The sequence below is a fragment of the Cervus canadensis genome, chromosome 6 (assembly GCF_019320065.1).
Source record: "Cervus canadensis isolate Bull #8, Minnesota chromosome 6, ASM1932006v1, whole genome shotgun sequence".
Classification (NCBI taxonomy): domain Eukaryota; kingdom Metazoa; phylum Chordata; class Mammalia; order Artiodactyla; family Cervidae; genus Cervus; species Cervus canadensis.
Genome location: NC_057391.1, coordinates 44,394,674 through 44,409,751, shown reverse-complemented (window position 1 = coordinate 44,409,751; position 15,078 = coordinate 44,394,674). Strand labels below are relative to the sequence as shown.

The following is a 15,078-nucleotide window of genomic DNA, read 5'->3' as shown; positions in this document are numbered from 1 at the left end:
AGTTCAGTTCAGTCGCTCAGTCGTGTCCGACTCTTTGCAACCCCGTGAACCACAGCACGCCAGGCCTCCCTGTCCATCACCATCCCCCGGAGTCCACCCATGTCCATCGAGTCGGTGATGCCATCCACCTTTTTTGTTTTTTTAAGTGTCCTTAAAATATACATTTTTAGAAAAGCTTTCTGAAAGGTAGATATATATTTGCTTCCTGGGATAGTTATAGTATTAATATCCCAGGGTAAAGTACATGTGGACATTCTCTCTAAGCCTTATTTCCATAGGATTTACTTTTTAAGGTTGTGTCTGTGCTTGGTCACTCAGTCATGTCTGACTCTTTGCAATCCCATGGACTGTAGCCCACCAGGCTCCTCTGTCCATGGGATTTCCCAGGCAAGAATACTGGAGTGGGTTGCCATTCCCTTCTCCAGGGATCTTCCCAACCCAGGAATCAAATCCAGGTATTCTGTATTACAGGTGGATTCTTTACCGTCTCAGCTACCAGTGAAGCCCAAGCCTTCTCTACGTTCCATAATCATGCTCTCCTCTTTAGAAGAGGGCAAACCAATGGTGGCCCATCGGCAAGGAAAACTCAGTCCAGACTAATGCACTTTGGAGTGAGCTCAGGGTATCAGGAAACCTCTCTGCTCTCACACGCTCCTCTTTCTCTCACCTGATTCTTTCTCTTTCAGGAATTCTGTTCCTGGGAACAAAAATGACATTGTAACCATGACCACATTACAGTGAATGAAAACACAAAGAACAGAACTGATTAAACAGTTTGGGGTTTAATTTGCTCAGGTCTCCTGGCATCAGCATGTAGATGATTTTTTACCACCAAGCCACCAGGGAAGCCCTTTTTAAGGTCAGTTCCTGTAAAAAGGTTGGGAGAGGGGTGAAGTTTGTTTTCAAATTCTCCCTCCTTTGCCAACCCAATGTCCCTACCTGCAGCAGGCTCCTTAGCTCATGTCTAGTGTCTTCCAAAGAGAGGAATTAGGGTTAAAAGCTTGACCTCTCCTGCCACCTGCCTGGGTTCAAATCCAAGCTCTAACCCTTCCTAATCATGTGACCTTGAGCAAGACACTAGATTCCACTGTCGCTCATTCTGCTCGTTTGCAAAGTAGGAACAATAACGCCACGAGCAGCAGTCTCCAACTTTTTGGCACCAGGGACCAGTCTCATGGAAAACAGTTTTTTTTTCCATGGACACTGGGGGCTGGGGAAGAGGCAGTGGTTTGGGGATGATTCAAGTGTGTTACATTTACTTTGCACTTTATTTCTGTCATTGTCACATCAGCTCCACTTCAGATCATCAGGCATTAGATCCCAGAGGTTGGGGGCCCCTGGCCATGAGCATGAAATATCTGAATAAATTTCAAGCACTTAGAACAGTGCCTTGCACTCAGACTGAGACGATAAATAATAATACTTTAAAAAATTGTGACCTTCTGCCCAAATAAAACCTCCAAAAGCAGGGTCAAGAATTGTTCCTCTCAATAGGATCCTGATCACCCACCCCATCACAATTTCCTTTCCTTCTTGTTCTCACCCTTCCTCCAATCACACATTGCTTGGCAGTTGCAGGAAGACACAGCTCCAGGACTGCTGTATGTACCCATCAGCCCTCCCCTTATCACATCCCTGAGTGCTGGCAGCACCCACTCCTGTCCTAACACCCTTGGCTTCCTTGCTCACTAGTCTTTCTTTGCCCCTAGGCAGCTCTGGGTGAGGGCTACATTCACCAACCACAGCTTGGCCTTCCTGCCAAGCTCACCAGTAAACTAGCAGCCCCATCCCAAAAGGTACCCACCACAGAATGCTTTCAGCCCCAAGCAGCTTGAAAAGATCTTGGGACAGGCTTCCTTCTTAGAAGCCTGATCCTCTGTGACCAAGGTTGATTCTGCTCTGGGAGTCAAGAGATTGCGCAGCCCTTCTCCTCCTACTCAGAAAACCTCACTTCCAGAGGCAAAAGCATTGCCTTTTGCCACATGGGACAGAGTCCAAGCTCTCCTTGCTGAGATTCAGGCTAGAGACCAGCTCATTTTCATGCACAAGTCCCTCATTGCTGATTTTTTTCCCCTTTGTTTTGAGGAGGGGCCCAGCCCAGGACACCCTAAAGAGGTAAATATTCTTTTATCTCTTCATCACACCCCTCCATAGATGAACCTCTGCCCTGCACCTAACTCAGGCGTTTTCTCCAGAAACAACGTCCCTTTTCCCAGCATTGCTTCCCAGCCCCACCCAATGTCTGAGGTCCTGATGCAGACAGCGTGGGGAGCACACAAAGGTTCTCTTTTCACACTCCATTCTCCCAAAGGTGGGCACGCACACACACATGTGATTGACACCGGGTGATCACTCCAGAGTCAGGGACTTGACAGGATCTACAGAGTCAGCCTCAGCATCTCCACCACAGGCTGGGAGTAGGGTGAGTGGGCCCAGAGGTACCAGAGTCAGAGGATGGAGGGATAGAGCGGGACAAGGCTGGGGGCTGAAACACAAGTCCACCCTGTGCAAAGTCAGCCAGGAGAGCTGAACTTCTAGACTTCCAGCTAAGAAGGTGGTCCCACGAGTTCCTTGGTGGTCCAGTGGCTAGGATTCCGCACTCCCAATGAAGGGGACCCGGGTTCGATCCATGGTCAGGGAACTAGACCCCACATGCTGCAACTGAAAGTTCACATGCTGTGACTGAAAGATTCTGCATGGTGCAACGAAGGTCGAAGATCCCCTGTGCCACAACTAAGACCTTGTGCAGCCAAATACATAAACAAATAATTTTTTTTAAAAGGAGATCTCACTGTGACTCTGCGTCTGTAAACATCCTTTCATTTCAGCCCTGGTCTAAAGGGAACAACCTGACAGGTGCCTGGAATAGGCTAGTAATTAACATATTGATTGATTTAATCCTCCTGAGAACTCTCCAGGGTAGGTGGTGTTACACCTTGATTTCAGACAGGTAAAAAAGCAAATCTCTGAAGGTCACATGGCTCTTAAGTGGAAGAGAGATGGTTAAAATCCAAAATCCATGCTCTTAACCACTACCTTGTTTATCCTGGCTCAGAGGCCCCACTGCTCTGTAATCACCTGGCTTGAAAATCTAGACTTTTATTTCTGAGCCTTAGTTTTCTCTTCATACACATACTTTATAGTTCATTCTGAGAATTAAATCTATGCATGCAGAGTCCTCAGCATGGTGCCTCACTAGTAAACACAAGCAATGTGAGTTATCAACAACATCGTCATCATTACTAAGTACAAAATGCCCACAGATCCACGTTTCCAGGTTTGCCTGCCCCTCACACTCTCCCTCACCTGTAGGTCTCTGACAGCTCACAGCTACTCCCAGGCTGTCTCCACCTTAGTTTTCAGGCTACTATGTAAGCTCAGTGGGCTTCCCTTGTGGCTTAGCTGGTAAAGAATCTGCCTGCAATGCAGGAGACCTGAGTTCGATCCCTGGGTTGGGAAGATCCCCTGGAGATGGGAAAGGCTACCCACCCCCGTATTCTTGCCTGGAGAATCCCATGGACAGAGGAGCCTGCCTGGCTACAATCCAGGGGGTCACAAGAGTCGGACATGAGTTAGTGACTAAACCATCACCATGAATGTAAATAGAGCTGAGGCTTAGAAAGATTAAGTTCTGCACTCAAGGATCATTCTTTCAGGTTCTAAGACAGATCTCTGTAAAATTGAGTGGGGTGTTTTAATTGTTTTTTAAATTATAAACTCAGCTTGGAAAAAATGATTATCAATAAAGAAATTCATGACCACAATCACACACTCCTAATAGCAGTAATATTCATGATATGTATTACTCGCTGAGTTTTGTCTATCTCTGCAAAGACTGACTTTTCTCCCGATTTACTGCCTCTGTGGAGCAGTTGGGAGTGCTCCTCACCACAGCATTGAGGGGGCCCAGAAATACTCACTGTGGGATTCTATAGTGACCCTGGAATAAATCCAGAGTAACTCCAATTTGACCCTGGGAGAAAAATAACATAATCAAGCATGGATATAAAATTAAGTCAAGCAAGTGCCCCTTTAGAGACAAATCTGTCTCTTTGAGCCATATAGTTTTTAAAATATTTTAATTAATGCATTTTTGACAATTAAAAACTGCATATATCTAAGGTGTTTAAGGTAATGTTTTGATACATGTATGCACTGTGCAGTGATTATCACAATCTAGTTAACACACCCATCACCTCCCATAGTTACTTTGTATATATGTATAGTGAAAAACATGAGATCTACTCTCTTAGCAAAGTTCTAGTATGTAATATATTACTATTAACTACAGTCACCATGCTGTACAGATGGTGTACAGGATTCCAGAATTTATTCACCTTATAACTGAAAGTTTATATCCCATAACTAATATCTCTGAGCCATTATTTTATAATCTAAACTACACTGTAGCCAAGCTTCTAGGTGAACTGCTAAAATTATGTAGGCATATAATCCAGTGACATATTTATTAATGTATTCTGTAAATCAAAACCAAAGTTAAAATAGGAACTTTACTTCTGTTTCTTTTTTCCTCTTTATCATTAACTAACCACATCAAGTCCAGGTTTTGGGGTGGGGGGGCAATTTTGGTTTTTGTTTTAACTTTAATTTTTTTTTAAGCTGAGCTTATCAGAAACAAGGACCTCCTATAATAAATTTTACACAGAGTTTTAGAAATTTGTGGCTGACACCCAGAACATCCTAGAATATGGGTTGTGGAAAGTGAGAGGAAGAATAGGGAAGGAAGGTTAGTGGTGATAAAACTCTGGTTTGGTCTGAGGGACCTGTCACATCTGCTCAACTGGCTGAAGCTCCATGTGACATTTCTCTATCCTGTCCTTTTTTGATTTGGTCCCCAAATGCCCAGCACAGAACCATTTAGGCCTACCTCATGGAATACGGCTGGGCTGGGGGGTGGGGGGCGGGCAGTGGGCAGTGGGTATTGGCAGGGACATGTAAAGATGTGTGAGAAATGGACCTTGATTCAAAGAGCTGACAATTCCACTGGGACATGTTGATAATAATCAGAAGAACTGGGACTGATTCCTGGTTCCCTCAGTTACTCACTGGGCTTGCAGGAGTAATTTATTACAATTCTTAATCTGTAAAATAGGGCAACTGACAATAACAGTAAAAGTATCTACATCTGACTTAAAGGGTTGCTGTTTGGATCAAGAGCAATAAATCATCCAGTGAAAGCACTTTACAGGCTAGAAAGTGATAGGCAGGGAACTCTTGTTATTATTCATATAAAATGTTTTCACAACACAAACAGCACCTCTCAGATTTTTGTCCCTTTGCAAGCTTCAAATTTCCAATATTATCTTTTCAGAGACCTTTTTCCACAAGATGTGATGCACGCAATTCAGGTGAGCTGCTGCCAGGTACAGTCTTACCTGGAAAGTATCTGACACTGTGACACGGTCATCTTGACATGGGCATGTTTTGACCTGGCCCACAAACAAATCTTTAAGCTTCTAGATGTTTTTTTTTTAGTGATGAATCAACACATGAAATATGCATACTTACCCCATTATCGAGTCATGTTCTAGTCTTCACCTCACTCCAGCACTGACTTCCTGAGTTAGAAATCAAGGGTACAAGTAGTGTCCATAATGGGAAGGAGATGAGAAATAAGGTGAGTTCAAGTTCTGGTGTATCCAGTCAAAGCTCTTTTTTGATGCAGTGACAGAAAGTCCAATTCAAACCCAGCTCAACTGAAGAGAGATGAGGGTAACCCAGCTACAGCCACAGCTAGATTCAGAACGCAAGTGATGTCACTGGGATGCTAACTTTTCATTTATCCTTCTGCTCCCCTCCACACTGCCTTTATCCTTGCATTCAATGCACCGGCAAGAAAGCAAGCGGGAGCTCCAGGCCTGTGTCTCGTCAGGTTCAAATTCAGTAGCAAGTAGTCTGTCTCTTTCTTAACACAAATAGTCTGTCTCTTTCTCTCTCTTTCCTGGAGAAGGGAAAGGCTACCCACTCCAGTATTCTGGCCTGGAGAATTCCATGGACTGTATAGTCTGTGGGGTTGCAAAGAGTCAGACACGACTGAGTGACTTTCTCTTCTCAACACAACTCCTAGGTTTGAATCTCACTGAACCAAACGCGAGCTTCACTGGATCACAGTTCCATCCTCAAACCAATCATTGAGGCCGAGAATAAGAAATACTCTCATTGGCCAGGCCGGAGTCAGACCTGCCTCTGAAACAATGCAGAATCACCTGAAACATATCAACTGAGAGAACTGGTAGAGTGATGCCACTTAAGAAAATCAAGATACTGCTGCCACAAGGAGTAATTATCAGTAAATATCCACTACTGATCCAAATACGGGACACAGTACTCATTAGAAGAGAATGGTCAGAAATCACTTGTCAGACAAGTCACAAGTATTGGGTTGGCCAAAAAGTTCATTTGGTTTTTTTGATACAATGTTTAGAAAAATAGGAATGAACTTTTTGGCCAACCCAATTCAAGGCCTCAGACATTTACTATGCTTTGTTGTTGTTCAGTCGCTCAGTCGTGTCCAACTCTTTGTGACCCATGGACTGCAGCACATCAGGCTTCCCTGTCCTTCACCATCTCCCAGAACTTACTCAACCTTATGACCATTGAGTCAGTGATGCCAGCCAACCATCTCATCCTCTGTCATTCCCTTCTCCTGCTTTCAGTCTTTCCCAGCACGAGGGTCTTTTCCAATGAGTCAGTTCGTCACATCAGGTGGCCAAAGTATTGGAGCTTCAGCTTCGGCATCAGTCCTTCCAATGGATATTCAGGATTGATTTCCTTTAGGATTGACTGGTTTGATCTCCTTGCAGTCCAAGGGATTCTCAAGAGTCTTCTTCAACACCGCAGCTCAAAAGCATCAATTCTTTGGTGCTCAGCTTTCTTTATGGTCCAACTCTCACATCCATATGAGACTACTGGAAAAACCATAGCTTTGACTAGGTGGATCTTTGTTGGCAAAATAATGTCTCTGCTTTTTAATACTCTGTTTAGGTTTGTCATAGCTTTTCTTCCAAGGAGCAGTGTCTTTTAATTTCATGACTGCAGTCACCATCTGCAGTGATTTTGGAGCCCAAGAAAATAAAGTCTCTTACTGTTTCCATTGTTTCCCCATCTATTTGCCATGAAGTGATAGGACCAGGAGCCATGATCTTCATTTTTTGAATGTTGAGTTTTAAGCCAGTTTTTTCACTTTCCTCTTTCACTTTGATAAAGAGGCTCTTTAGTTCCTCTTTGCTCTCTGCCATAACAGTGGTGTCATCTGCATATCTGAGGTTATTGATATTCTTGATTCCAGCTTGTGCTTCATCCAGCCCAGCATTTCTCATGATGTACTCTGCATATAAGTTAAATAAGCAGGATGACAATACACAGCTTTGACTAACTCCTTTCCTAATTTGGAACCAGTCTGTTGTTTCATGTCTAGTTCTAACTATTTCTTCTTGACCTGCATGTAGGTTTCACAGGAGGCGGGTGAGGTGGTCTGATATTCCCATCTCTTTAAGAATTTTCCACAGTTTGTTGTGATCCACACAGTCAAAGGCTTTAGTATAGTCAATAAAGCAAAAGTAGATATTTTCCTGGAATTCTCTTGCTTTCTTCTATGATTCAATGGATGTTGGCAATTTACTAGCCTCAAGAAGTCTAACATTTACACTCTCTGCTCATTCTCTATGAATTCCTCTGTTTGTATTAGAATTCTTTGATTTCTCTATTAAGGATCAAACCAATTTCTTTCAGGGAATAAGTAGATTCATCTTCCTAATGAGTACTTGATCTCCTTGACAATTAACAATCTAGAGGATTAGATTCTATGGATTCTATGCACCCTAGGGGAAAGATAATCCATTTCAGAGAAGAAGATATCAATATACTTATTTATGTTTTCATCTTAAAAGCGGGAAATTAAGTTTTACCAACAGAGCTATTAGCACTGTCATTGGTGCCCGTCATTGGTCCAGATGTCAGAGATTCTCAGGAAAGGTCAGAGGTGAACTTCCCTGATGGTGCAGTGGTTAAGACTCAGACTTCCAATACAGGGGGTGAGGGTTCAATCCCTGGCTTGGGAACTATGATCCCACATGCTGTGGGACGTGGCCAAAAACACAACAAATTAGAGCAGGGGTTCTGTACACAGAGGGGTGAGTAGGGACCTTCTCGCTCTCAGCATATTATGCCCTTAAAGTGGCTTTGAGGGGTAAAATGGCACGTGTACACAACTTATTCTGAAATCTTTCAGGAAAAATAAAAAAAGACAGACAGATGGATACATAGAAGAGATTATAAATAAATAATGATAATCATAAAAATATGGAAAATGTTATCACTTGGAGAATTTGGGTGGGTGAAGGGTATACAGGAATTTTTAGTACCGCTTTTGCAACTGTTCTATAAACCTAAAAGTATTTCAAAATAAAAATTAAAAGTTTGATGATGGTGAAGAGGCAATGCAGAGCAGCCTAAGTGCAGGAAAGAGGGTGGCTCTAGCCACGGTGACCAGGAGGAGGAAGAGGGAAGGATCCTGAGCATTGTGAGGGCAGTTCTGACAAACGAGGCACTGTTTCCTGACAGACAGGTGAAGACGGGAGACACTGCTTCTTTTTTAAAAAGTGTTAGCAATCTGCAAAATAAATCCTGTTCTTTTTGCCAAGTAAAATAAAGTTTGGATTTTCTATATCAAGACAAATAGTGTCTGATCACTGGGGATATTTATCAAGGACTTGCTGTTCACAAACGATGAAACCTCCTCATGGTAATGGCTGGATTTGAGAAGCACACATCAGTGGAGCTGTTGTTCCTCTCTTGGGAACACGGCAGATGGAGTCTGAAGGGCACAACCAGTGGAATGGAAAGATGCAATTCTTCATGTTTATGTCACTTAGTGCAGCCACCCAGACAGGTTCCCAGTAGCCTGCCCTTTGTACAGACTTAAGACTAGAACCATAGGTGAACATAAAACCATTCAGCAAAATGATACTCATCAGCAAGCGCTAAAGAAGGGTGTTCACAATATATTTGAAAACAGAAGGGCCCCTCCCTCTGCTAATGCAAAGCTTCCTGGGATGAAATGGAATTATCTATTTTAACCCTGGCCATCTTCACACAGTAGATCCAGGAGATGAGGGTTCCATCCCCAGGTCAGGAAGATCCCCTGGAGGAGGAAATGGTAACCCACTCCAGTATTCTTGCCTGGAAAATGCCATGGACAGAGGAGCCTGGCAGGCTATAGTCCATGGGGTCGCAAAAGAGCTGGACATGACTGAGCACACACACACATCTTCACACTCAGTATTTTAGAAAAGACAAAAACCTCAATTCAAAGAAGTTAAACATTTGCCCCAAGTTAAACATTTGCCCCAAGATCAAACAATTAGTTGGCAGCAGAGCCGAGATTTGAAGCGAAGTCTTTCCAGCATCAGGCTTTTTGTTTCCTTTAATACTCACCATCATTTCCTGTCTTATTTCCTAATAGGAAGAAGCATGGGCCTCAGTAGACACTGACCTCACACTCAGCGACAGATCCAATTTGTGCCAATAAAACGTGTGGAGAAGTTCGCTGGGGTTTTCCAGGGAAATTCATTCTTAGTCTTATGGGAATGTGTGTAGAAGCAAGGCCTTCTGTCCAACCTGGTCTCTGATGAGAAATCAGAGGGTAGTCCCGGCAGCCTCAGACTGCAAGTGTGAGCTGCCCCAGGATGGGATGATGCGTGGATGGCAGAACGGAGCTATGGAACAAGGATGCACCAGGAATGTGTGTTCTTTACCCTGTTTCTAACCACTGGTGTTCTGGACCCTCTCTTGCTTTTGTAAGACTGTACTTCCATAATTATTGCCGGTTTTCTTTCTCTTCATTATCAATATCTCCCTCCATCCCGGAAATTGCAAACATGTGTTGGATTATTTCAGATTAAAACAAAATGTGGGACTTCCCTGGTGGTCCAGTGGTTAACAGTTCATCTTCCAATGCAGGGGATGCAGGTTCAATTCCTGGTCAGGGAGCTAAGATCCCACATGCCTTCAGGCCAAAAAAACCAAAACATATAAGACAGAAGCAATATTGTAACAAATTCAATAAAGACTTTAAAAATGGTCCACATGAAAAAAATCTTTAAAAAATTTTTTAAAGCAATTATTATCCTTTGACTCTGTATTCTCTTCCTGTTACAACTCTTTTTCTCTCCTTTCCTCGTACAAAACTTTGTCTGTACACTCTCTCCTTCCGCTTATGTTTTAATCCATTCTAGTTTGATTCCTAACGTCACTATTCTCTTGGACTTTCCCCTGTCAAGTTCACCACTGACCTTCACCTTCCCAGTGTCAATAGGCATTTCTCTGTTTTCATTTCTCTAGACTTTCCAGCAGGATGTAAATGAGCTGAATACCCTCTTCTTCTTGGAATACATTCCTGTCTTGCCTTCCAGGACTCCATGCTACCCTGGCCTCTCCCCTACCTCACTGGCTGCTGCTTCTCTATCCCCTACACTGATATTTCCTCCTCTATATTTCCAAATGTTGGACTGTCTCAATACTTGGTCCTAGGTCCTCTACTCTCCTCTATTTATTCCATCTCTTCCTCTATTCATTCAACACTCAATCAATACTTGTTGAGTATCTACTGTATGTCAGACTCTTTTCTAGGCACTGGAAATAGAGCACTGAATAAATAAACAAATCTGTCTTTATAAAGCATACATTCTAGTGGAAAAAAAATAAACAAAAACTAATAAGTCTATAATATAATGTAAGTAGTGATAAGTGCTATGGAGAAGAATAAAGCAGTGCCAGCGACAATGATGCTTTTTAAAAATATGAAGGCCAGTGGAGGATGCTCTAAGGAGGTGACATTTATATCTGAGAAAAGTGGAGTGTGTGTGAGAGAGAAGTTAAAGCTGATTCCAGGTTTCTAGTCTGAGTGAAAGAAAGAAGGATGGTGCCATTTAGTGAGATAAGAAAAATCGGGGGAGGAAGAGATTTGGGAGGAGAAAATCAAGAATTCTGGTTTGGAGGTGTTGATGAGTCACATGTCCATATTAAGAAGTTATTTGGATAGGTCAGATTTCTCTTGTAGATGATTCCTTCCTCAGGTCTTAAGACTTTTCTGACCACTCTGTCTCTGAGAACGTCCCACTTGCCACCTCCCCAGCCCACAGGATCTCTATCATCCTCCATAATTTACTGTCTTCGTGATAGTCACCTCAAACTATAATAACAAAATTTGGCTTTGGTTTGGTACCCTCATAAAAATTAACTCCTGGGAGAACAGGAACTTTGTCTTGTTTATAGCTTTGTCCCCTGAACTTGGTACCATTCTAACTCAGAGTAAGAACTCAACATCTAATTGCTGAAGGAAAAAAAGAAAGGGTAGGTCAGTCCTCTACAGAAGTCAGGAGGACATCTTGGCCCTTGTCTGAGCCCAGCTAGTCACTGGCTTTGGACCTTCTGGCTTTGTCACTTCTGTGGTATATTATCAGTTTCAGAAGTCATTTGATTAGCTGACTTCTAAGGGCTGATTTGTCAACTTTGAAATTATGCTTAAAATCCAGGATTTTTATCTATTTATTCTAAGCAAATCGGTACCCAGAACTTCATTTTGGTAATAACAATGTTGAAGTGTGTTTTGATGAAGCGTGAGTGCAAACTACTGCTTCTGGGGAAATTCACCATGGGGATGCTGAACAGTTCTATAACCCCACCTGGGCTGCCCTAAATCCTCAGTCTCAGGAGGCTATTCATTCTGCTAGCTTCCACTCCAGGATCAGGGAGAAACAATTAGAAAGAAAGGAGAGTAAATGAAGGAGTTCATTTTATGGAACATCATTGAGCACCTGTTCACTAGTACAGTTCAACTCTTTTCAGGGATGCTAGCACATTTCAAATGTATTTAAGGGTTATTTGGATGTTAAGGCATATCGCCACAAAACCCGGTGAGGTAGGTATTAACTCCCCCTTTCACTGATTTCCAGGAGATGAACTGATTTGCCATAGTACAGACAAGTGACAAGCAGCAGATAAAAGATTGGAATCTACATCACCCCCAACTTCCTCTTGCTCTCCATCATACCACAGATGCCTGTAGTCAAGGGCATACCCTTTTGGGTATAATCAGTTTTCAGTGGACTCAGGTCCATTTGTTGAATCAACAAATGAAAATAAGTTGGATTAAGAAACCCCCTCTTAGAACCCTGTTTTCAAAAACCTGGCAGTTTACATTTCAACTCATCTGGGAAATCCAATAGGATTAATTACTATATACAGGGCTTTCCCAGTGGCTCAACAGTAAAGACTCTGCCTGCAAGACACACTTGATCCCTGGGCTGGCAAGATCCCCTGGAGTAGGAAATGGCAACCCACTCCAGTATTCTTTCCTGGAAAATTCCATGGACAGAGGAACCTGGTGGGCTACAGTCCATGGGGTCTCAGAGAGTCAGACAGGACTGAAATGACAGAGCACCATACATATAGCTAGGTAGAAATAAAGTCACAAATATCACCTTGTTTACAGAGATAGGAATGACTTCCCTTCTGAAATAGCCCGATTTCCCAGGGCTCCTTCTGGAGAAGGCAGAAGGGGAGGCCAGGAGTTTCTACTGCCCACATACCACCCACTGGAAGCTCCTTTGCTTCCTCTCTTTTCTTCTTCCTCACCCATTATTGAAGACTCCACTTTCAAAAAGATCCTGTTCTTTCTTCATGGGAAAGGAATTCTTTTCTCACCAAGGTATCCGTGTGACAGAAGGTTCCCACCCTGAGGTGTGTGTGCACGAATGAGAACGTGAACCCACACCACACCAAACATTGAGAACTGTCTACGTGCATCTTGGCATTGGGCATGATTCTGAAGGAATCACGTTTTTTTAAAAACCCGTAAGTCGTTTGGTACTGCTATATTAATAAATTAGGAATGACAAAACAACGCAGATAGAGTGTGGTTCTTTTTCCTTTCGTCCAGCCACAAGCCAATCTTTTATGGGGGAAAAAAAAAAAAAGCCTGGAAAAAAGGATTGAGTGTTTTGACTAGAAGAGGGAGTCATAATTTTATCCTTCCCTACCAATAAACGATGACAAATCCAGACATCTAAGAATTAAAACGGCAACAAAGAACATGATTAGAAAAATAAATAAATAACATTTATTTTGTACAAAGCGGCTATCAGTGTCCGAGAGGCCCCGCGGCAGAGCGCGCCCTCAGAGGAGCAGGAGGGGGCCCAGCAGCAGTTCGCCCTGGCCCAGCAGGCGGCCCCGCTCCAGCCCGCGGCCCCGGTTCTCGGCCTTGACGCGCACGGCCAGGCGGCGCACCTCGTCCTCCGAGAGCCCGTCCAAGCACAAGTCCTGCTCCAAGACGGCCCTGCGACTCCGCCGGACCACGGCGCCCCGCGGCTTCAGGACGAAGCTGATCCGGCAGCCGACCGGGGCGCGGGGCTCGGCGGCCCCTCCGGCCGGGCCCTCAGCACGGAGCAACCGGACGCGGAGGCGCCCGCTGGCCCGATTGTATTCGGCGGCCAGACGCAGGGCGCCCCCGGCGCGGCCCAGAGTTACGGTGCCCTCGGCCTCCAGGCGCTCGGGACGCGGGTCGCGATGCGGCGAAAGGGATGTGACGGGGGCCCGCGTCGGGGACTCGGAGCTGGCGCGGCGTTCGTCCTCGTCATCATCTTCCCCGTCCCCGCTGGAGACGGAGAGGGCGCGGGTCAGGCCTCGGCTCCTCCCGGCCCGCAATGCTCGGCGCAGCAGCCCCTCCGGGGCGCGTAGGAGACGGCGGCAGCGGGGCGGCGGGGCGAGCGTGTCCAGGGATGGGCTGGGGCCACCGTGGGCTTTGGGGGTCGCAATGGGCGCTCTCGCCCCGGGCGCCATGGGAGCGTCTCCGCCGCCGCCCACGTAGGTGTGGGCCCGGGGACGGGGCGCGGGCGGGAGCGCGGCGGCGCCCGGGCCCCCGAGGAAGAGCGACTCCTTGCGGCGGGTGTGCGGGCTCTCGAGCAGCGCGCAGAAGCCGTAGGCGGTGCGCGCCCGGGGCAGGTGCGGCAGTGAGAGTGCGGCCTGCGAGCGCGGGTCCCAGTCCGTGCGGCCCGCGCCGTCGTCGGCTCCTCGAAGCCAAAGGTCCGGCTCAGCAGCGCACCTCCGGGGCAGCGCGGCGGCCGAGGGCGAGGACTCGGGAGCATAGGGGGTGGGCAGCCGCGGCGGGATGAAAAACTCGGGGATGCGGTTCGGGGTGAGCACATTGGAGAAGGCAGGCTCCAGAGGCGCGCTGCCCGCCGCCGAGGCGCGGAGTTTCCCGAGGAGCCCCATCCTCCGAGGCTGGGGCTGGGAGTGGCGGGAAGAAGCGCTCCTGCGAGGGAGAGAAGCGAATGAGTTTGGGGGCCTCTCGAGAGTGGCTGGACACCTATCCAGAGTCCTCGAGGGTACCAACGCTCCAACAATCCCCTGCCAGTCCCGGCGAGCTCGCGCGCGCCCACAAAACCACCCGCCTTCCATTCATTGGTACTAATTAAACAAAGGAGGAGAGATCAGACCTGCTGCGTCTTTTTCAGTTCCTCTGGTTCGTGAGTTTCAAGTTGCCTTCTGGTGCCTGCTGACGCTCCAGCTTCAGCACTGTAGCCGGGACAGGGGCGCTCCCCCTTATATTGCAGCCTGAGTCCCGCCCAGCTGGTCAGGAGTCCAACCCCTGGAGGCGCCGGCCGGCTCGCCCTTCCGGCGGCCCCTTCTCGCCAGAGCCGCTGGGGTTCGCGTGGGAGCGAAGCCGTGGCGAGAGCCAGCCCCCTTCTGCTCAGCCCTAGGGCCTGCATCCGCTCTGCGTACAGGGAACCTCTCGCACCGGCCTGCGAAAGGCCGGTGGAGGGAGGACGCCCGGGTCGGCTGCCAGGAAGAATTGGCAGCTGAAAATGTTGGCGGCTTCTCGGAAAAGGTGAAGGATAAGGAAGCAAGTTCTTTTTAGCTGGGAGCTAAATCCCACCCCCAACCCGGCGTGTGAACTACACGCACTAGGGGCTTCTGTTTTACTGCCCCCATGAACCTGCAGTCTGTAGACCAGTATAGTTCCCATGGTACTCATGTACTTATTTATGCTTCTGTCTC

General features: G+C 46.2%; 1 protein-coding gene across 1 annotated transcript; it reads right to left on the bottom strand.

Moving 5' to 3' along the window:
- Positions 1–13,118: 13,118 nt before the first annotated feature.
- LOC122444124 (C2 calcium-dependent domain-containing protein 4A) lies at positions 13,119–14,822 on the bottom strand. The gene is made up of 2 exons (XM_043472927.1): positions 14,517–14,822; positions 13,119–14,332 (listed from the first exon to the last, which is right to left on the bottom strand). The coding sequence occupies exon 2, from the start codon at positions 14,290–14,292 to the stop codon at positions 13,198–13,200; it is 1,095 nt and encodes a 364-aa protein (XP_043328862.1). The 5' UTR covers positions 14,293–14,332; positions 14,517–14,822; the 3' UTR covers positions 13,119–13,197.
- Positions 14,823–15,078: the final 256 nt, after the last annotated feature.

Coding starts and splice junctions, on each gene's coding strand:
- LOC122444124 (XM_043472927.1), bottom strand. CDS start 14,292: ATGGGGCTCCTCGGGAAACTCCGCGCCTCGGCGGCGGGCAGCGCGCCT.